The 22,991-nt window shown below is 48.9% G+C and overlaps 2 protein-coding genes across 3 annotated transcripts in view; one reads left to right on the top strand and one right to left on the bottom strand.

The window, feature by feature from the left end:
- The window catches only part of GGTA1 (glycoprotein alpha-galactosyltransferase 1 (inactive)), a 52,751-nt gene extending 45,397 nt beyond the window's left edge, over positions 1–7,354 (bottom strand). Inside the window, exon 1 of one of the 2 annotated variants that reach the window (XM_081236774.1) lies at positions 7,330–7,354. The gene's annotated coding sequence lies outside the window, so the exon portion shown is untranslated. The remainder of the gene's footprint in view (positions 1–7,329) is intronic. The other variant, XM_081236775.1, reaches the window with a different exon arrangement.
- Positions 7,355–11,195: 3,841 nt separating this feature from the next.
- LOC308618388 (heterogeneous nuclear ribonucleoprotein A1-like) lies at positions 11,196–12,576 on the top strand. The gene has a single exon (XM_081236151.1). The coding sequence runs from the start codon at positions 11,263–11,265 to the stop codon at positions 12,223–12,225; it is 963 nt and encodes a 320-aa protein (XP_081092277.1). The 5' UTR covers positions 11,196–11,262; the 3' UTR covers positions 12,226–12,576.
- Positions 12,577–22,991: the final 10,415 nt, after the last annotated feature.

The following is a 22,991-nucleotide window of genomic DNA, read 5'->3' as shown; positions in this document are numbered from 1 at the left end:
GAAAAGGTGAGCATCGTAGGGAAAAGGTGAGCACCGTGTGTGGACTGGAGACAAGTGAGGCACCCAATTCAGAAGGAACATCCCTCTCATAAACATCAAATAGCTCAGAAATGGAGGGAGAACGCCTAAATATGTGCGATACTTACAAAACGTCATATGGGTCTGTGATGAAGAATGTGGTTTGCGAACCCCAGTTCAATACCATTGCCTCTGCCTTCCCTGTGCGTTTAGCACCTGGAGCTCCCAGCAGGTATCACCTGCCCTCTTCAGGGCCGCTGCCTTCTTCACTGAGCTTCTGCTTTTTATTCCCCCAGAGGCTGGCAGCTGCATGTGCCTTTTTGTTCTGCTTAGCACTTGGGGCTAAGAAGCGCCATTGGGGTTTTTTCTCTCTGGGTGTGGTTTCCTAGCACTCACAAAGAAGAGCCTACAGCCCACTCTGTTTGTGCCATCTGCCTGGTTGTCTCAGCTTGCAGAGTTGACCTAGCAGCTAAACAAAGAAACGAGTGGCCCACCTGGGGTATTCATTAACGCTGTTCTACTAAATAGTTCCTGCTCTCCACCTTCATGGTAGGCTTTCATTTCCTGGTCCCCTTGTGGTTGAGTAGGGCCATGTGACTAGTCTGATCAATAAGATGTGAGATGGCCCAAGCATTTAACTGCCAGTGGAAGACCCTCTAGGGCTCTCTTTCTCAGTGCCATGAAGTACATTCAAGGAGGTAACTGCTCCATCAGCCCGATTCCTTGAATGAGGAACACAGCCCCAAGCTGACCCAAGATGCTCATATTAACTAGAGTAAGAAATAAACCTTTAGGGAATTCCCTGGCGGTCCAGTGGTTGGAACTCTGTGCTCTCACTGCTGAGGGCCCAGGTTCAATCTCTGGTTGGGGAACTAAGATCCCACAGGCTGGGAGGCACAGCCAAAAAAAAAAAAAAAAGACAAACCACCTTTATGGGTTTGGCCCCTAAGATTCAAGGGTTGTTTGTTACTGCAGCGTACCGTACTCCATCCTGACTAATACACTGCCCATCTCACACAGAGTAGGATATTCTCTAGATATTAGTCTGCCCTCTTCCCTATAAAAATCTTTACCAGGGCTTCCCTGGTAGCGCAGTGGTTGAGAGTCCGCCTGCCGATGCAGGGGACACAGGTTCGTGCCCCGGTCCGGTAAGATCCCACATGCCGCGGAGTGGCTGGGCCTGTGAGTCATGGCCGCTGAGCCTGCGCGTCCGGAGCCTGTGCTCCGCAACGGGAGAGGCCACAACAGTGAGAGGCCCGCATACCGCAAAAAAAAAAAAAAAAAATCTTTACCCTCCTCTTCAATGAGAGCCTTGCATAAACAAAGGAAAATGAAGTGGAGGCAAGAGCGTCTCTCCAGTGTCCTGTAGAAATTTTTTCCTCCTTAGGTTTCAAAGATGGCTGAAGATTCAGCTACATTTGAAAGGAATGAGAAGGAAGTTCAGCGGGTTGTCTTCTGTGGCTTCCCTTTCCTATGAGATAAGGAAGCTAGGTCACTCATGAGAACGTCTTGCAGGCTTGCAATGTGACAGCCACCCAGGTTAGGAGCAGATGCCTTGGGCACTGGGAGAGGACACTGACCAGGAATGAGAACATAGGGTGTCAAGCAGCTCTGCAACCCTGCTGGGGTTGTAACCAAGCGAGCCACACCAGCCCAAGGACAGTGGCAGGGACGGCAACTGGCTGGATTCCTCCCCAGTTAGGGGCTGTCTGGCCGGGGTAGGCGGCAGTGAGGGTGGCTAGAAAGACAAGGAGGGCATGTGGTTCAAGGCAATGAAGGATGTGTGATTTAACTGGTTGATCACGGGAGGGAAGGAGGTGGCGCTCACAGCATCCCTGTAGATTCTACTGGTATTCCCAGGGAGGATAACCAAGGCTCAGAAAGGTGATATCTCTTGCTCAAGCTAAGGATCAGAGCCAGAACTAATCCAAGTCTGGCTGACACAAAAGCTTAGCCACCACCCAGTGCTCTTTCAGCCGGAAGACATTTCACTCCCTCTGAGCTCCCCTTAGTCCCCTGATCAGGCTTCTTTTCTGCACCTTTACTTCTACCTTTAATTACTTACATATAATTACATATATCCCAGTCCAGGCTGTGAGTTTCTGAAGAGCAGGAATCTGTACCTTATATAATAATAATAATAACAACAGCAACAAAGCAGGAACAGCAGCATATGCTACTATTTCTTGAATGCTGAGCTGGGTTCTAAGCACTTTACACTCATTATTCACTTCTCACTAAGCTCTCTGAGAGACAGGTACTGGAATCATCCCCATTTTACAGATGAGGAAGCATCTCAGTTTGGTTGAGCTGAAAATCAATCCCTAATATTAATATTGGGTTGGCCAAAAAGTTCGTATGGGTTTGCGGTAAGATGGTATGGAAAAACTTTTTGGCCAACCCAATATTTTAATAACTACAGTTCAATTTGAGTCATTCTCTCTATAATCGTATTCATTTTATTTTTCACATTTAAAACATTCCCAGAAGGAGTCTATAGGCTCCCCCAGATGCCAAAGGAGTCCATAAAGGAGCACAATAAAGGTTAAGAACCCCTGCAGAGGCAGATGCCAGGATTCCAGAGGCTGGGTTCTGTCCCACATTGTCCCATAGAACCCAGAGTTCCTGGCTGGGATGGGGTAAGGAACCCTATACCACCTTCATGCAACAGTGGGGAGTGAATAGAAGTTACTTTATCCCATCCCCACAGCATAAATACATACATAACATAACTACTTTGATTTCAGCAGTGTGAGCCTGTGTACAACATTCATCATAATAAACAAGGCATCTGTTTCCCCGATTTAAAAAAACTATTTTTAGCATCCCGTGTGCTAATTAGAAAAGCAGCAGTTGTTGGTCACAAATTAGGACAACAGGAGGGCTTTGTAGCAGCCACCTCTGGATAGAATGCTGGCTGGCCCTACCCCCAGACAGTCCCTATTAGATTTGCTTTCTTAGCTTCTGAGCACTGGCTTAGTCCAAGCAGCACTCACATAATATCCCACACTGTATATGTTGAAGTTTTATACTTTATAAAACTTTTTGAAACTAGAATTTACTTAATTCCAGGCATCCAAACACGTACACTTGAATCACAAGCAAGGCAGAGCTCTCTGGATTTCCGAAAACCAGGGCTATTATAGGAGTCAGGGATAAGGTAGTGGGGCCAGTGCTCTCTGCCCAGAGCAGACGGCTAGTTGCCCTCCTGGCCAGCTGGCCAGGTCTGAGTGCTGAGCCTCAGGACACCCGGGTGGCAGTCTAGTTCCATAAACTGCAGGCTCCATCTGGGCCTCGGTTTTCTTACCCTCCAAATATGGGTCTGTACTAGATCCAAGTCCAGCCAATAAACAATAACAAAGCACCCACTCTATGCCTGGTACTGTGGGGAATGCAGAGATTATACAGACTCCCTAAGGAGCTGACGTTCTAGTCAGGGAGCCAGGCCTGGAAGCAATTAACTATTATGCACGACAGAAAGATGTGTGAGTGGCTGAGTGGGGATGGAGGCCCCGTGTTGTGTTCTGGGGCCACAGAGGAAGGACTAAGCCATGGTGTACGGGCTGTGTAGCAAGGCTTCCAAGAGGAAGAGGCTACATTTGAACTGGGCCTCAGAGGGTGAGTAGGAGTCTGGTGGGTGGGGAAGGGCACTTGGGTCGAAGAGCCAGCATCTGCAAAGGCAGGGGCTGTAAGGGGAAGACCCCCAGTGGAGCGCAGTGTGGACTGTGGAGCTGGGTTTCCAGTCCTGGTCTCTCCATACATCTACTGCTTTGGAGTCTGGAAGGAAGAGTCCTGGGAACCTGTTTGTTTTTTTTTTTTTTTTTTGCGGTACGCGGGCCTCTCACTGTTGTGGCCTCTCCCGTTGCGGAGCACAGGCTCCGGACGCGCAGGCTCAGCGGCCATGGCTTACGGGCCCAGCTGCTCCGCGGCATGTGGGATCCTCCCGGACTGGGGCACGAACCCGTGTCCCCTGCATCGGCAGGCGGACTCTCAACCACTGCGCCACCAGGGAAGCCCCCGGAACCTGTATTTCTAACAAGCTCCCTAAGTGATACTGACATGCATGCAGCAGGTGTTAAGGGTTGAGAAAAAATATGAATGAATGAAATGAATGAATTAAAAAATGAACTTGACCTCAGCCAAGTCCCTTCCTCTGTCAAGATGCCTACCCTTTGTTCAAATAAAGGTGCTGGACCAGCCTGGTGGTTTTCAAACTGTGTTCCAAAAAAACCCCAGAATCTCCCAAAGTCCCTCAGAGACAGAGAGGAGCTGGAGAGGCTGAGAGAACAGGACTCTGAGCCCCACCCACCCTCCTCTAGATCATCTCTCCTTTTATCTCTTTGCTGTTTTGTTTGTAGTAAAGGTTCCTTGGCTTCAAAGAACTTTTAAAACCACTGAATTGGATGATCCCCAAGAATTCCCAAGGAGAAATTAAAAAATTTCTTGAGGGCAGCAACGTATCTTTGGTGAGTATTTCTTGAACAAGTACGAACAGAACATAAGGCTGTTTTATCAGAAGCAAGTTATTTATTTTATCATTGTATTTTAAATTCTTTTGCTGTGGCCCAGAAATCAATGAGTGGAGAAAAAGGAAATGTGGTATAACAACCCAGTGGAATATTATGCAACCTTTAAAAAACGTTGTTGAGGAATAGTTGATACAATGGAAAATGAAGTGAGAAAATCAGATACAAAATTGCACAGAGACTATGATTTACACTATGGATCTTACACATCAGAATTACTGGACATGTAGGGGAGCTCCTCAAAAAATTAAACACAGAGTTACCATATGACTCAGCAGTCCTACTTCTGGTTATACACCCAAAAGAACTGGAAGCAGGGACTCAAAGAGATACCTGTACACCGATGTTCAAGCAGCATTATTCACAATAGCCGAAAGGATGGAAACGACTCAAATGTCCATCCATGAGTGAATGGATAAACAAATGTGGTCTAGACACACAGTGGAATGTTATTTGGCCTTAAAAAGGGATGAAATTCTGGCACATGCTTCAACATGGACAAAACTTGAAAACATTATGCTAAGTGAAATAAGCCAGACACAAAAGGACAAATATTGTATGATTTTACTTAGATGAGGTACCTAGAGTAGTTGAATTCATAGAGACAGAAAGTAGAATAGCAGTTACCAGGGGCTGCAAGGAGTGGGAATTGGGAAATTATTTGCTTAATTGGTTTGAGATGATGGAAAAGTTCTGGAGATGGACACTGGTGATGGTTGTCCAACTTGTAAATGTACTTAGTGCTACTGAATTGTACACTCAAAAAGTGTTAAAATGGTTTATGTTCTATTTTACCACAAAAACAAAACCTAGCTTCATGTGGTAAAAGCGGTGAATTCTGCGCGGTGAGATTGTGGCAAAGTGATCACTTTATTCTTTCCACTTCTCTGCATTTTTCAAATGTGCTACAATGAGAATACGTTATTTTTAAAACCCAAAAAGCAGGGGCTTCCCTGGCAGTCCAGTGGTTAAGACTCCATGCTTCCACTGCAGGGGGGACGGGTTCGATCCCTGGTGGAACCCTGCCCGGGGAACTAAGATCCTGCATGCCGAGCAGTGTGGCCCCCATAAAAAACAAAAAACAAAAAAAACAAAGCCAGATGAAGAGCAATTTAATTAAATAAAACTAGTGGTTCTCTGGTACTTTCCCAAGATGCATTGTTGTCTTTTATGTAAACGTAAGCAATACTTTCTGTACTTAATAAAAGCAGCCAAGTTCAAGGATGCCATCTAAAGAATACACCAAGCTGCTCAGTCAAAATAAACGACAGGCAGAGCAGTCCCCCTTTCTAAGGCTAGTTGTTCTTGTCTATATTTAAATAAATTTCAAATAAAAAAGGAACCAAAACAAATCCTCTAACGAGCCTCCCAAGAAGCTGTCTGGCTTGGAAAAGCTCAAACTGCAAACTGAAGAGAGAAAGAAAAATGGGGAACAGCTGGTGTTTTTTTAGGACACTAACTCACTGCAGCTGGGAAAGTGACTTTGTCAGTGGATTTCTATCCCTTCTGTTTCTGGAAAACGTTCTCGTGTAGAATGAATTCAGAATCCAGGAGAGGCTCACCATCTGCATCACTGCAAATCCACTTCCTCCAGCACCTTTCACCCCAGATAAATGTCGAACAAAGATATAAAGACTATTGGTTTGAAGGACAGCCAATGTGTCTGCCGGCCAGGGTGCCCTCTGCCCTAGGTCGCGTGGGTCCACCTTCCTGGTGCCTGGGCCCTCTGCTCCGGGCTGGCTCAAGGGCAGACAGACCAGAAGGTAGCCTCCAAGATGAGCAGGCTGGGGCTACCCCTGGAGTGGCCCTTCCCTGGCTATGTGACCTTAGGCAGTGTCCTTTAGAGATTCAGTGTCCTTCCCTAGCCAATAGGCAGAACCCTTGCAGGGTTGCTAGGAGGGTTAAACAGTGCTGCTTGTGTGGAGTGTCTGCTGAGATGCTGGATGCATAACAGGTGCTCCCAAGCTTCCTCCTTTATTTCCTATAAGTTCACTGTCCAAGACACGTATGTGTCTTGGTGGGGCATTGGTACCATATGTGATTAATGCTGACTGGTGGATTATAGGATTACAGTCAAATGATGGGGCGGAGAGAGGCTCCTTCAGATCTGGGGCCCAGGGCCAGCCCTGGAGGAGACATGGGAGGGGAACCAGCAGTCCCGCTGTCCTGGGTCTCCCTCCCACATTGACTGGCCAGCACAGAGCCCTTTCACAAGAAGTCTGTGTGGGATCCACAGAGCAGGTAGGTGGGCTCCATATTACAAATGGAGAAACAGGGGCTCAAAGAGGCTAACTGTCTTAGTCAAGGTCCCACAGTTCGTAAACAGCCAGTCTGAGGGTTTTCTAAAATTCCCTTGGCGTGAAGGCAGAGGGGGGTGGGTCCCAGTACTTTCAGCTCTGCCACTGACTCACTTGTTTAGTTAGTTGTTTATCTTCTGTCTCTTTCCTTTAAAAAAGTTTTAAAGAACTTGGGGGTGGGGGAAGAGAAAGATTCTCTGGGGCACTAAGCTAGATCGGTCTCCAATCTCTGGGCTTCGGTTTTTTCATTTATAAAATGAGGCACTTCCTGCCTCGGGACCTTTGCACGTGCTCTTCCCGCTGCCTGGGACACCTTGTCCCACCCCCCTCACACCCGTCTACCCCCTCCCTCCGTGTCCTTTAGGTCTCAGCTCCAATGTCACTTCCTAAGGGAAGAGTCTTATTCTCCTTGTAGCTTCCTGTTCTTTTCCTTGAGGGCAGTGAACACTCTTTGGACAAATATGCAAGATTGTTTGATTAATACCCACCTCCCCACCAGATGGAAAGTTCTTTGCTAATCAGCATCAGGCTGAGAGGTGGCATTCAATGGTATTTGTTGTACGTTGATTCAAAAAACCAGTTCTCCTCAGGGCTCTGCCAGCAGCCAGCTCTAGGATCTTAAGAAAGTGCTCTAAAAAGAGGGGATATATGTATTATATATGTATAACTGAGTCACTTTGCTGTACAGCAGAAACACAACATTGTAAATCAACTATAATCCAATAAAAAATAATTTAAAAAATTATATTTGATTGCCCAAAAAGTTCATTCGTGTTTTTCTGTAAGATGTTATGGAAAAACCCAAATGAACCTTTTGGCCAACCCAATAGTTTCTTAAGTGGCCCAAATTTTCAACAATAAAGTAATTATTAAATATATTATGAAAACATTTATACAATAAAGCATTACACAGTTAAAAAAAAAAAAAAAAAAGGAAGTACTCTTCCATCCCCACCCACCTCCACCCCAGTCTCAGGTTCTCACCTAAGCAACCTGGAGAGGTGAACTGGGGCACCGACTAAATAGATCTCTGCCAGCTCAGCTCACACATTCTATGATTGCGTTGTCTCAAAAAGAAAAAACAAAACAAAACAAAAAAACCTAAGCCAAACCAAACCCTAAAACCAAAAACCAAAAGCCAGCGTGATTCCAGCATCCTCTATGACCTAGGCCAGGTTCCTACATCTGGGGGGCCTCAGTGTCCCTATCGACAAAATGAAGCATTTAGGCAAAATCTTCCAGCTCTTTCTACCTCCAGCTATTCTAATTCCCAAAAGGAAGGCCCCGCCCTCCCCTTGCCCTTCACCATGGACTCTACCTCAATCCAGGCTCACAAACAGGAAATGTGACATCCAGGAGCGGATGGGCCGCTTGTTTCTCTACAGCATGGGGGGCTGGCGGGGGAGCAAAGAGTCTCTGAACTTTTCCAACTAACGCCGGGACTCCATGCCCGAGACCCTTCTCAAGCAGTGTAGGCAGAGGGCGCTGTTGGGGTCTGGCTGGGCCTCCCATGCCCTTCCGGCCCCCACGTAACCACAGGGGGACCCCCGCAGCACAGAACCAGCAGATGAGCCTTCTTGGCGATGTTACCTTGTAATTGTTACTCTGATGCTTGACCCAAGGTGGTAAAACCTCAGGACAGAGCCCAAGGTGGCGTGTAGGACTCCTGGGTTCCAGCGCAGGCCCTGTGTGACCTTAGGGAAGTCCCCACCCCTCTCTGGGCCTGGGTTTCCCCATCCAGTTGAGTGAGAGGGCTGGATTGGGGGCTATGCCAGCTCCCTGCTTGCTCTGACATCTTCTTTATGAAGGCAGTACGCGGCCCTGATGAAGGGTCCCATCATCTCACCCGTACCTGAGTCCCAGATCTCTCCCCTACCGTGTGGCCCTGGGAAATCGCTAAATCTTTCTGTGCTTCCTTGCCTCATTTATAAAAAAACAGGTTTCTGGGTGATGAAAAGGCAGGGCTCCTGTAAAGCTACTAGAACAGCGTCTGGAGTAAGTGCTCAGGAAGCGTGAGTTGTTCCTGTTTGATGGTATCTCTGGTCTCTGAATCGCTCCTCTTCCCAGTGTGCTGACTGTAGAGGGGGCAGGCAGAACCCAGACAGCCCTACTTGCCCGGCAGTGGCAGTCCACGTCCAAGCCCCATCCCTCAGGGAAAGCCAATCTGAGTCTCAGTGTGAGCCACGCACCGTAGGAAAAGGGAACTATGCAGGGAAAGGCAGAAAAACCTACGATGCTGCCCCAAAGCAGATGCATTGGGGGCATCGGCTGCTCCCTGGGGCTGCTGGGCACCAGAGAAGATCTCCAGCTGCACCCAGAGTCAGTAGTAGAGGGAGGGTCCCCGCCCATCTCCACCTTGCCCTGGAGGGGGACGACCTTGTGGAGGAGGGCAATGAGATGCAGAAGAAGATGCGGCTTCTGCCGGAGCCTCCCAGGGAAGAGGAGGCTGGATTCAGTCATCTCAGCCTCAAGGGGAACAGGGAACAGAGAAGGGATGAGGATGATTCCCTCAGACAGCGCTGGTGGCCTCTCCCCTGGGGACATGGAGGTGTGGGCCTCACCATCTCCCTCCACTCCTCAGGGACCCAGGGAGGGTCCTGAACCCCTCCTGGCCTCAGTGTTCTCACCTGCAAAGGGAGGAGACTCCAACACCTGTTTCCACCAGCTGCTGTGAGTCTCAAAGTGGGGCTGCTGACAGATGCTGTTTGTTCCTCCACAAGGAGGGACAGAAATTGAGAGTAATTCACGTCTATGGTATTTTACCAAAGGGCCGGTCCACGGCAGACCAGAAATAAAGGAAGAAAGAAAGGACCGGTCTTTTACCTCACTGTCCTAAGATGTAAAGCATGATGCAGGAGACACGTAGGGTCCCTGTTCTGCCTCCCTCCTAGGGCTGCCCCACTTGGCTCCAGCGGGCTCTGTGTTCCAGGTGGAGCTGTGGGCGCCCATCCTGCTGGAACGACTCACCCAGGCAGACTTCCCTCCTTCACCCTAGAGCATTTCACCCAGCTGCAAATGCCACAGGCCTCGAAATATCTGCTGCCCCTGAACAGGCAGGGCCTGGCTCTCTCTCTGCACAGCCCAGAAGGCTGGGCTGGATGGGGCCAGTCATGGCAGCTCAAGGCAAGCCATGCTGCACTCAGTGCTGAAAGCCGTCCTCGGAGGAAAAGAATAAAACCGACGGTCCTAACAACCAGTGCACTGGCTTTTACCCTTGAGGCTGCTCAGTTGAGAATCCCTGTTTGGCTGCACTGTGGGGAAGGGACGCCTTTATCAGGTACAGAGACTTTTTATACCTGAAGGGAACCCTAGGGGTCTCTGCTCAAACTCTTTTCTTTTACAGATGAAGAGGCTCAAGGAAACATGCACCGTTTGGGGATTAATATATACACACTGCTGTATGTAAAACAGATAACCAACAAGGACCTGCTGAATAGCACAGGGAACTACATGCAATATCTTTCAACAACTTATAAGGAAAAAACCCATATATATATATATATATATATGAATCACTTTGCTGTACACCTGAAACTAACACAATTGTAAATCAACTCTATTTCAATTAAAAAAAAAAAAAGATGCACTTCATAGCAGAGGCAGGATTTGAACCCTCAAAGGGTCCTAGCCCTGCCTCTGCTTGAGCAGTTGATCCATGGTTATTGAGAGTCAACTACACGCACGCAGTGTTCTAAGCACTGGGGATTTGGCGACGAACCACCCAGGAAAGTCTTCTGTTCTCACAGAGCTCACATTCTAGTTGGTAAACAAATACACAAAATCAATAATTATAATTAACAAGTCATTAAAGACATAATTTCAGGTGGGGAAAAGGGTAATAAAGCCAATAAAAAGGCTGGCATGTTAGAGACTGCCTGAGGGTAGGGGAAGCTGCTGTTTGGGGGGATGGCCTATTTTCACTGGGTCCTCTGGAGTCCCCAAGGACCTCCCAAGCCAGTAGCATCCTGGAGCTGGCTCATGCTGGCTTGCAAGAGCCAGCTGTTAAATTTTTAGGAACTTGGCGAGCAAGTTGTTAAACACAGCCATTATTAAAAATTAAATTCTATAAACTCACAACTAAGTGAATTACAGTAAGATCAAAGGTAATCATCAGGGCTTCCCTGGTGGCGCAGTGGTTGAGAGTCCGCCTGCCGATGCAGGGGACACGGGTTCATGCCTCAGTCTGGGAAGATCCCATATGCCGCGGAGCGGCTGGACCCATGAACCATGGCGGCTGAGCCTGCGCATCCGGAGCCTGTGCTCCGCAACAAGAGAGGCCACAACAGTGAGAAGCCCGCATACCGCAAACAAAAAAAAAAAAAAAAAAAAAGGAATCAAAACTCATCACTTCCACTTTTCTGCTCGTGGACGCCGCCGAGTAAGCATCGTTAACGTCTCCCCCGCCCCCCTCCACTGCCGTCATGTCTAAGTCAGAGTCACCCAAAGAGCCCGAACAGCTGCGGAAGCTCTTCATCGGAGGTTTGAGCTTTGAAACAACCGATGAGAGTCTGAGGAGCCATTTTGAGCAGTGGGGAACGCTCACAGATTGTGTGGTAATGAGGGATCCAAACACCAAACGCTCCAGAGGCTTCGGGTTTGTCACATATGCCACTGTGGAGGAGGTGGATGCGGCCATGAATGCAAGGCCACACAAGGTGGATGGAAGAGTTGTGGAACCAAAGAGGGCCGTCTCAAGAGAAGATTCTCAAAGACCTGGTGCCCACTTAACTGTGAAAAAGATTTTTGTTGGTGGCATTAAAGAAGACACTGAAGAACATCATCTAAGAGATTATTTTGAACAGTATGGGAAAATTGAAGTGATTGAAATCATGACTGATCGAGGCAGTGGCAAAAAGAGAGGCTTTGCTTTTGTAACCTTTGATGACCATGACTCTGTAGACAAGATTGTCATTCAGAAATACCACACTGTGAATGGCCACAACTGTGAAGTAAGGAAAGCCCTGTCTAAGCAAGAGATGGCTAGTGCCTCATCCAGCCAAAGAGGTCGAAGTGGTTCTGGAAACTTTGGTGGTGGTCGTGGAGGTGGTTTTGGTGGGAATGACAACTTTGGTCGTGGAGGAAACTTCAGTGGTCGAGGTGGCTTTGGTGGCAGCCGTGGTGGTGGTGGATATGGTGGCAGTGGGGATGGCTATAATGGATTTGGTAATGATGGAAGCAATCTTGGAGGTGGTGGAAGCTACAATGATTTTGGCAGTTACAACAATCAATCTTCCAATTTTGGACCCATGAAAGGAGGAAACTTTGGAGGCAGAAGTTCTGGCCCCTATGGTGGTGGAGGCCAATACTTTGCCAAACCCCGAAACCAAGGTGGCTATGGTGGTTCCAGCAGCAGCAGTAGCTATGGCAGTGGCAGAAGGTTTTGATTACTGCCAGGAAACAAAGCTTAGCAGGAGAGGAGAGCCAGAGAAGTGACAGGGAAGCTACAGGTTACAACAGATTTGTGAACTCAGCCAAGCACAGTGGTGGCAGGGCCTAGCTGCTACAAAGAAGACATGTTTTAGACAATACTCATGTGTATGGGCAAAACTCGAGGACTGTATTTGTGACTAATTGTATAACAGGTTATTTTAGTTTCTGTTCTGTGGAAAGTGTAAAGCATTCCAACAAAGGGTTTTAATGTAGATTTTTTTTTTTTTTTGCACCCATGCTGTTGATTGCTAAATGTAATAGTCTGATCATGACGCTGAATAAATGTGTCTTTTTTTTAAAAAAAAAAAAAAAAAAAAAAAAAAAAAAAAACTCATCACTTCCTAGTTGTTTTACTACATGCTATACCCTTGAGGTTATTTACATCTGCTGTATCTAGACATAGTGGAAAATACTTTACAGCAGCATGCTCCCAGCTCCTCCAGTGGTAGCTTGAAACTGGTCACAGTGGAAATATCTATACTATGGGAATTGGCAAATACCATGTAGTATCAGGGCTTGCTTTTTTTTTTTTTTTTGGCCTGGCCGTGCGGCTTGCAGGGATCTTCGTTCCCTGATCAGGGATCAAACCTGTGCCCCCTGCAGTGGAAGCGTAGAGTCCTAACCACTCGACCACCAGGGAAGTCCCTGGGCTTTCATTTTTCAAAGAGCTGGTCATGAAACATTTACTAGCATACCATGGCCTTCAGCTCTAATCCAGGCCTTCTGTGTTTGTGGGAGTCTGTTTTTCTGGGGAGAGTGTATGGTGGTGCAGCCCAACCCTCCTGGGGCTGTGTGTGAGAGCGGTGGCTACAGTCCTATGGCCGTGAACTTCCCTCTTCCTTTTTTAAGGCTTCCACAGCGAGGAAGCGAGTCTGGGATCTCTAAACAGATCTATCAATTCCTGTAAAAGAACTGCTCTCTTCAACAGTGTTTAATGAGGGTCTGTAAGATGGTGATTCATTCACTCCTCTGGTTTATTTTTGATAAGTTAAATCCTATCCTAAGTATACTGGGGAGGTAAACATTTAAAGGAACACCCTGCAGAGAATCTGTTTGTGTAAATGTGTGTGGTCACTTCTGAATTCCTCTAGATTTTCGTACGTTGGGTTTCTTCCTTCGAGAACATAACTGTTCTGATAACGGCGGAGTGAAGTTACTATTACTTCTACCAATAATAATGATAACAGTAGCTGCCATTGACTAGCACCATGTCAGGCACTAGACACATAGGTTATCTCTTAAATCCACACCAACCCATTTTACACATGAGAATGTTGAGGTTCAGGGGCTCAATAACTTGACTAAGGCCAGGCTGCCCCTCTGGAAGTTCCCCAGAACACTTTTCCCTCCCATAGCTGTGGTCCTGTGACTCTCCTTAGACCTGCAGGATTCCGTGACACTACTGGACCCCCTATCTCTGGTGACTTTGGAGGATTTTGTGACTTCTCAGCTTAGCGTCAGGAACCCTCTTCCACCACCAGAGCAGAACGAACCAAACACTCCCCCTGGTCATTCATCTGCACCTGGAATGCAGGAGAGTGACCCAGGCCTGGTCAGCTTTGCGTCCTAAAGAAGTAGCGCTAAGGTTCAGATGCCAGTGAAATGTTACAGCAGCTCCAGTGGCAGCAAAAGTGACAATTAGCTCCTGTTGGGAGACCCTAACTGTGTTGTCTGTTGTCCAACCTCTACTGGTTCTGCGCAGCTTGCTTTTCCAGCTTCCCCAGGGATACTGTGAGCAATAACAAAAAATTCTTCCAATGTGTGCCTCCTCCGCCCCAGCGAGCTATAATCTCCCTCGGCTGCTTGCAGCCATGACTTCTGACCGGTACCTCTTCTCAGGTGCTTCTTAATATACCAGCCGCAAACATTTACTAAGCCTTTTCATGCCAGGGAATGAATTCCTAAGCACTCAGTTTGCACATGAGACTATGAATTCCCCCTTCCTCTGCACAGCTCTGGTTAACATATGAAAATAGAGTTCGCAATAAAAATACCAACCTACAAACCACCATCAATCAACCGAGAGCAAATCCAGACCCAGTCCCTGCTCTCCGGGAGCCATATTCCCCTTAGAGAAAACCCCGCCCTTGATTTTGCAAAGTGTCTTGTCGTTCCCCACAGATGCCAGGCAAGTTCCTCTCGGAGACAGCTGGCCGGCCACTTGAGGACTCGTGGTTTCCCTGACGGAGGAGAAAGGACAGCTGCGCTTCTGCATGCAGATGCTACCAAACACAACCTCACCCCGCTGGGCAGCTGACCCACTGCCCCAGGCTCGCTCCCTCCTCGGTGTCGCTTCAGACACCAGGGCCATCTGGATTCTGGAACAGCCAGGGGTAAGATCAGGATGATTGCTTCTCAGAGCCTCTTCCCCGTGCGTGCCTGAAATACTCTTCCCTCTTCAGCCTCTATCTCCTGCAGGCTGCAGTTTGAAGGTCATTTCCTCAGGGAAGCCCTTCCGGACTACTTGCCCCGACAGCTACAGGCCCTTGTGACCCTCCACCCTGTACTTCTCCTTCTTGGCTCTCTCTGTGCACTTGGCTGTTTAATGACTGTCTCCCAAGCTAAATTCTACCTCTGCACGGGCAGGGATTGTACCTCTCTATTCACTGCTAATCTCAGGTGTCTAGCAGGGCACGTAGCAGACGCTCAATAAATTCTGGATGCTTTAACAATGAGTGAATGAAGTCCTGGCAGCTCAGTGAATGTTGAATGAATATGTGATTCAAAGCATGAGTCTTGGCAAGAGGTGTATCTTTGAGAACCACAGTTCCTGGTACCCAAACTCACAAATGGGGGCTCAAGACTTGATCCCTCTGCCCAAAGCAGCTGCTTCTCCCTTGCACATTTTTAGTTTGAATGTTCATTTCCTGTTGGTTTGGACTTGTCTGCGTTTTGTTTAACAGCAGATATTGCTCAGAGAGAAGTTTGCCAGATCATGTAGCCTTGTATCATTTTGTTGACAGAGAAAATGAGGCTCCGACAGCTCCTGGGGCTGGCAGCACCAGCTTCAGGGGGGCAAGACGAGCTCACCTTCAGCCCAAAGCTCTTTTGAGTGTCCCTCCCACCCCCCATATGGGGCCAAGTCCAGGGCACGTGAAGCAAGTCTACAGAAGATAAGAACACCTAGACTGGGACGGAGTTTGAAACTTTTATTAAGAACTAATCATGGGCCTCCCTGGTGGCGCAGTGGTTGAGAGTCCGCCTGCCGATGCAGGGGACACGGGTCCGCGCCCCGGTCCGGGAAGATCCCACATGCCGTGGAGTGGCTGGGCCCGTGAGCCATGGCCGCTGAGCCTGCGCGTCCGGAGCTTGTGCTCCACAACGGGAGAGGCCACAACAGTGAGAGGCCCGCGTACCGCAAAAAAAAAAAAAAAGAGCTAATCATAAGGGACTTCCCTGGTGGTCCAGACTCCGCGGTCCCAATGCAGGGGGCCCGGGTTCGATCCCTGGTCGGGGAACTAGATCCCACACGCATGCCGCAGCTAAGAGTTTGCACGCCGCAACTAAGAGTCTGCATGCCACAACTAAAACCCGGCACAGCCAAATAAATAAATAAATAAAACTAATTACAAGACCTTACCTCTCTCTCTCCAACCTCTTCCAGCTGCTACTTTTCACTCTCTCTGGCTAATTTCGGGCTGAGCCAGGCAGGAGCCCTCAGCTGGGCTGGGCATGGATCTGTGCCCCAGCACCCTGGCCCCCCTTCAGAATCACCTTCACTCCCCCTGCCCACAGCCCACCAGAGTCTCCAAGCCAAACTAGGTGTGGAGTCAAGACTGGGCTTTCATGCCTTAGTTCTGCTACTTCGTTCTTGAGAGACTTTGGCCAAAAGATCAAAACTCTAAGCCTCAGTTTCCCCACATGTAAAATGGGGGAAATAATTCGTGCTTTGCCGACTTCACAGGGCTTCTGTGAGCCTCAAGCAAGGTGGATATACGATCTCACTTGTCTAACTGTCCACTAGTGTAGGGACCTCTAGTGAGAACAACTCTACAGTATTTTTCCGTTCCCTCCAGGGTCTTGCGATCAACCCATAACCAGCCGACCTCTTCCAGGGCCCAATCCTCTATCCATCCTCTCAGCCATGCAACCCTCGACCACATGCTTCTAGAAATCCTTTCTCCCTCTGCCTTCCCAGATGTGCTCCTTCTGTCTCAGACCACTCAATCTCCAGTTAGGACCTGGCCCAAGCAGCAGCTCCATGCTTTCTCCTGCCCTCCACATCTGCCCACCACACACGGCCTGAGACAGGCACTGCAGGAAGGAGAGGCCCTACACCAACTCCCCGGAGAACGCCTGGGTTCGGTTTCCCCTGGGACACAAAACGGAAGCACACTGCCTCGGGTCTCCACCCTGCTGCCCTCGCCGCCTCTCCTTTAGGAGACTCTGTTTGGCAATAAAGCCAGAGCCCAAGTCCTGGCAAGAGCCGCAGCCTGACGGTAGGCAGCTGAGGTCTGTGGCCTCCACACCAGTGTTGAGACAAGATGAGCAGATTAGTTCCTTGGCTGGAGATTTCAATGACATATTTTTACTTCCCCTTTTTAGAACTGCAAGGACTTTTATTTATTTATTTATTTAGATTTTTTTTTGATGTGGACCATTTTCAAAGTCTTTATTGAATTTGTTACAATATTGCTTCTTTTTTTTCTTCTTCTTCTTCTTATTGCTTCTGTTTTTTGTTTTGGTTTTTTGGCCGTGAGGCATGTGGGATCTTAGCTCCCCGAACAGGGATCGAACCCGCACCCCCTGCATTGGAAGGCAAAGTCTTAACCACTGGACTGCCAGGGAAGTCCCTGCAAGGACTTTTGTAAATAATTCTGAGTTAAGTATACTAAATGATGACCCCTTTGCCTTCAGTCCACAGTCCAAATGTACATTACTTTTTGATTTCCCAGACTGGCCTACATGGCCTCCCTCTCGCAGGACTGAGGGTGAAGCTTTTATCAGCAGACCTTTCAGCCCAGGCTGAGAGGGGAGGTATTTTACCCTGGGTCTGACAGGCATTAAGGGTGCAAACTCAGGCAGTGGGCCTCCAGAGGCCACTCTCAGCCAGCAGCGTGGGTCAGGTAAAGAGCACTGTGGTCACGTGCACAGTGCGCTCCAGCAGCTTATAGTCGAGGAGGGGAGGAATGATGACATGCGACAGAATGTATCTGGGGTGTGTACTGCAGGGTGCCCAGAGACTTGGGGGGAGGAAGGGGAATGCCTAATTCATGGGGGGCAGGATGAAGAGACTGCCATCTCAGAGAGGGTGATGGTTAAGCCGGGTCTTGAAGGATGAGTGGGAGTCTGTGAGTGGGCTTGCGGGGGAGGCGGGGAGGGTGTTCTAAGCAGAGGGAGCAGCATGGGGAAAAGCCCAGAGAGGGTTTCAGGAATTGCAGTCGTTCCCTCGGGCTGCAGCAGAAGTTCCAAGGGGTGGGGAGGTGAGGGATGAGAATTTCAAAGACCTTGGATGTCACCTAAAGGGATATGTGCTTTATCCTGAGAGCAGAGGGGAGCCTTGGAAAGATGGAAAATGCCAATCAATTTGGTGTCTAGAAAGAGGACTTGGGCTGCAAGGAGAGGGTGTGCGGGAGGGTGCGAGTCTGGAGCAGAGAACAGGGAGCACATAGCAGCAAGGTCCAGGATGAAAGAGCTGCACGCCAACTCAGCAGGCGCAGTTGGGTCAGGGGCGGGGGGGATGATGATGCCTAGATAGAGGGATATAGAGACTTGAAATGCCATTGCCATGCTTGAGGAAAGGGGAACAATGGTACCAAAGAGCAGTGTGATGGGGATTAGTTTGGAGAGATAAAGATAGGTGGGGACCTGTGTGAGGGAGTTTCTAACAAATATATGTGGTCAACTGGATTGCTGTTCCCAAGTATCCATTCCAGGCCAATAGGTAGAGGACATATATCTCTGTCCCATTGACTTCGGACTTGGTCATATGACTGGCTTTGACCAAAGGAATATGGGTAGAAGTGATCATGAGCCAGTTCAGAGACTTTAAGAAGCATCAAGTCATCTCTTTCTTCCTCTAGCTCTCACCATAAAATAACATATACCAGGTAGAAGCAGCAGCTTCAGCCTGGGTCCTGGGAGGAGAAGATACAGGGAACAGATATTCTGTCTGGCTGGCACCCAGAGCAGATCTACAAAACCATGCAGTTGCAACTGCCCTCCAACTGACGTGTAGTGTGAGTAATAAATAAACCTTTGTGGTCATAAACTACGAGTTGGGGGGGATGTTTGTTATGCAGCAAAAGCTAACTGATATACACTATATATATGAGATGAGACGGAAGCAGGTGGTGAAGAACCTCACACGTCATGATTAGGAGTTGTCCACATGGAGAGTCAACAGAGAATTTGGTAGTTGATGAAGCTTCTCCATCTTTTTTCAAAGCCAACCCTCCCCACTCCCTCCTACTCCTCCCAGCACCTTGCTGTATTGGCCATCCCTTCCCTCTCCTGGACTAAATCCTTCCCCTGAGCCTACATCTCCCTTATCTTTTCCATCCTAAAGTCCTTTTCTTCACCCTGTCTTCCTCCAACTATAGCTCAATCCCTCCTCTGACTTTCTCAAACAAACTTCTTCAAAGAGTTGACTCTACTCACCATCTCCAGTTCTTTCTCTCTCACCTACTAGCAACCTAGTGCCCTCCACCCCACCAAAACCACTCCCAGTATATTTCAGTAATCTCCTAATTGCCCAGTGCAATCCAGTCTTTATCTTCCTTGATTGCTCCACACCATTTAGCTTGGAACTAAATTCAGTATCTCCCTGCCCAACCTCAGACATTCCTCTTTCCATATTTTCTCAGCTAGTGGCACCATCCAATGACCCATGACAAAAAGCCAACAGGAGATAATGAATTCTGTTCTGGATTTGTCCAGTCTGCAGTGCCTTTGAGACATCCAAGAAGAGATACCCAAAGGGCAGTTAAACATGTGATTTGGGGGGCTTCCCTGGTGGCACAGTGGTTAAGAGTCCGTCTGCCGATGCAGGGGACACGGGTTCGTGCCCCAGTCCAGGAAGATCCCACGTGCCGCGGAGCGGCTGGGCCCGTGAGCCGTGGCCGCTGAGCCTGCACGTCCGGAGCCTATGCTCTGCAACGGGAGAGGCCACAACAGTGAGAGGCCAGCGTACTGCAAAAAAACCCCAAAAAAACCCAGAAGCGGGCTTCCCTGGTGGCGCAGTGGTTGAGAATCTGCCTGCCAATGCAGGGGACACAGGTTCGAGCCTTGGTCTGGGAAGATCCCACATGCCGCGGAGCAACTAGCCCCGTGAGCCACAATTACTGAGCCTGCGCGTCTGGAGCCTGTGCTCCGCAACAAGAGAGGCCGCGATACTGAGAGGCCCGCGCACCGCGATGAGGAGGGGCCCCCGCTTGCCGCAACTACAGAAAGCCCTGGCACAGAAACGAAGAGCCAATGCAGCCATAAATAAATAAATAAATAAATAAAATTAAAAAAAAAAAAAAAAAAATTATTAAAAAAAAAAAAAAAAAAAAAAAAAAAAAACCCAGAAGGTATAAGACACCATTACCCAGGCACTAAAGTGGCTAAAATAAAAAAGACAGACAATACCAAATACTGTCAAGGATGTGGAATAATTATGTCTTATACATCGCTGTGGGGATGTAAAATGGTATACTCTATGACCCAACAATTTCACTTCTAAGTGATAACAAATGACCACAAAAGATTTCTACGAGAAATAATAGTCCAGGGACTTCCCTGGTGGCACAGTGGTTAAGAATCTGCCTGCCAGTGCAGGGGACACGGGTTTGATCCCTGGTCCGGGAAGATCCCACATGCTGCGGAGCAACTAAGCCCATGCGCTACGACTACTGAGCTCGCATGTCTAGAGCCCGTGCTCCACAACAAGAGAAGACACTGCAGTGAGAAGCCTGTGTACCTCAATGAAGAGTAGTCCCTGCTCGGCAAAACTAGAGAAAGGCTGCACGCAGCAACGAAGACCCAATGCAGCCAAAAATAAAAAAGAAAGAAAGAAAGAAAGAATAGCCCAGATTGGAAATAACCCAAATATTCATCAACAGGAGAATAAATATGCAAATGATAGTATATCCATAAAATGGAATACGACTCAGCACTAAAAAGGAACAAACTACTCATATACACAATAACACAGGTGAATTTAACAAACATCACGTTGAATGAAATAAGCCAGACGTGAAAGAGACACACAGTATGATTCCATTTATGTGGAGTCCAGGAGCAGGCAAAATTAATCAATGGCAAGGAAAATCAGAAAATGGCTGCTTGGAAGGGCAGAAGAAAAATTCATTGGAAATGGGAACTTTCTAAGATGATGCAAATATTTCATATCTCATTTTGGGTGGTGGTTACATAGGTGCAAACAACTTTCAAAACTTGTTGAACCCAATACTTACCATCTGTGGATTTTATCATATGGAAATTATACTTCAGTTAAAAATTAGGAAAAGAAAATAATTCTAAAGTGTCTAGAAAATAAAAGCTAAAATAAAGACAATGTACAGGGTGGAAAACACATTCAGTTCAAATATATCAATAATTATATTTATGCTGTGAATGCACCTATATTAATGTCCAGCCTCCCCCTTAACCCAGCCCCCCTTTCAGCCATTCTCCCCTCACCCTTGCCCCCATCTCAGTGACATCTGTCCATTAACCGTTCTCTAGCCATCATGAGAGACGATGTAATGCAAAGAGCAGAAGCCTTAGAGCCAGACAGGGCTGCTTTCAAATCCCGGCTGCAATTTAGGAGCTGAGTGCCCACGGGCATGTTACTTGGCCTCTCCGCACCTTCATTTCCCCAACTATAAAGGAGGTTGATGATACCTGTTGGGCTGGGCTAAGAAAGGGGCAGTGTGCGGATTAGTTTCTGGGGAACCTAATTCTTTTGACCTCAGCCTGTGAAACCAACTTGCATGTGAAAGGCCCACTGAAGGCCTGGAAAAGCTCAGAGGATGAGACTCCTGGGCTTCTTCTCCCTCAAGGGTAGGGAGGCAGCCCTGGGGCCCTGGAGTTAGGGTTTAGGCTGGTTGGTGCTAAGAGGTGAGCCGGTGCCTCAGAGCCACCAGGGTCAGGAAAAGGCGTTGCTGACCTAGGACTAAGGAGACAGGTTTCCTGGCTAGGCTTGGCCACTGGCGGACCTTGCCCAAATCACTGTGCACACCTCTAGATTTAGTTTCTCCACCAAAGATGGCCAGATCAGACTGGATCTGAAGAATCTGATACCAAAAACAGCCTCTGGGGTTTCCTAATCTATAGAAGAGGCAAAGGCAGAACTGAACCGGTTCTGTCTGAAAGAGGGAAGGGAAGGACCAGAGCCCTGCTGCCTAGGCTCCCCTCCCCCACCATGGTGCCCCTTGAGCCAGGACCCTAGGCTTCCCAGGGACAAAGTTTGAAATCTCCCTGACCAGGTAAACCCTAGGGTCTTTTTCAGCTCTGTCTTATTCAGTCATTGCGCACCTGTTACATGTAACAATAACTGGGAATCTGCACCTGCCCCCCAAGCCTGGTAGGGGAGGCAAGGTACACCCAGAATTAACTCCGAGCAAGGTAGGAAGTGCTGAGTGTAGCCAAAGAAGCGCAGAAGTACAACAGAACATCCACATCCTTCCCCTACGTACACACGCGCGCCCACACACACGCACATACACAGCCCCTTGGCACTTGGCATTTCCTTACTCACTGCAGTATCTCTATTTCGTAGTTATGGAAACTGAGGCTCTCCCTGGGAAAGGGTTTCCCAGCTAGGAGGCGGCGAGGCCAGGGCTACCCCCACCCTCACCCCGTACATCCTGCCTCCTGAGACCCACCTATTTCTAAGTAAATGAAGGAGGCAGCAAGGCCTGCTCAGGGGCCAGGAGCGCAAACGACAAGCAGAGCTACAAACGCAGCCGCCGGGGTCTCGGGTCTTTCCTGGGGGAGGAGCGCGCTCGCAGACAGCCTCCACGCCTCCCTCCCTCCCTGGCCCGCGGGAAGATCGGGGAATCTCAAGTCGCTCTGCTTTATCTCTTCGCGCGCTGACATTTTTTTCCACTTTACTGTTTCTTGGACGCCTTTCAAGAGTGTGTGCAATCATTCTGTTTAGCTGTTTTTCTGCCATTTTCAAACGCGGAGTGGTGTCCCTTTGAGTGGGAACGTGGTGGTTTGAAGACCTGAAGGGCTTCGCCTCCCATCACCCCGATGCAGCAGGCCTGGTAGCTGCCAAAGTTACAATGTTTGAAACTTTCCCGGTGCTGGGTGTTGGGTTGATCCTCGGCTCTCTGAGCTCCCCGACCTCTCCCGCTCCGTGCCCCGGCTCTCGGGGGTTCCTGCGCCCCTCACTTCACCCTCCCAGGCTCCCCCTTCCCGGAGGCATCCTCTTCCCATCTGGTCCTGGGCGATGGAGCCCTTCCCCCATCCTGCTCCATACACGGGGGCAGAACCCTCTCTCCTTTCGAGACTTCCTCGGTGGTCCGCCCCCGCGCCCCCTGAGCCTGCCCTCTCCCGCCTCCACCTCGCGAACCCCGTGGGAAGCCCACCCCGCGGCCCTTCCGGCCCGAGTCTGGAAGGCTGGGCAGAGGCAGCGACAGGGACAGGATGGGGACAGAGACGCGGTCGGAGTTGGGCGCAGTGGTAGCGACAAGAACAAAAGCGGGGACACAGGCAGGGCAGCAACAGGGCAGGGCCGGCGCGGTGGCCCGTCCTCTCCCCGCGCCGCCCTCACTCGGCGCCCGCCGCC

This window comes from Mesoplodon bidens, assembly GCF_964165515.1.
Source record: "Mesoplodon bidens genome assembly, chromosome: 6".
NCBI classification, from domain to species: domain Eukaryota; kingdom Metazoa; phylum Chordata; class Mammalia; order Artiodactyla; family Ziphiidae; genus Mesoplodon; species Mesoplodon bidens.
The sequence above is the reverse complement of the archived record's forward strand: the minus strand, read 5'-3'. Positions and strand labels throughout refer to the sequence as shown.

Bases quoted from the DNA above. Each gene is read 5' to 3' on its own strand.
- LOC308618388 (XM_081236151.1), top strand. From the start codon at position 11,263: ATGTCTAAGTCAGAGTCACCCAAAGAGCCCGAACAGCTGCGGAAGCTC.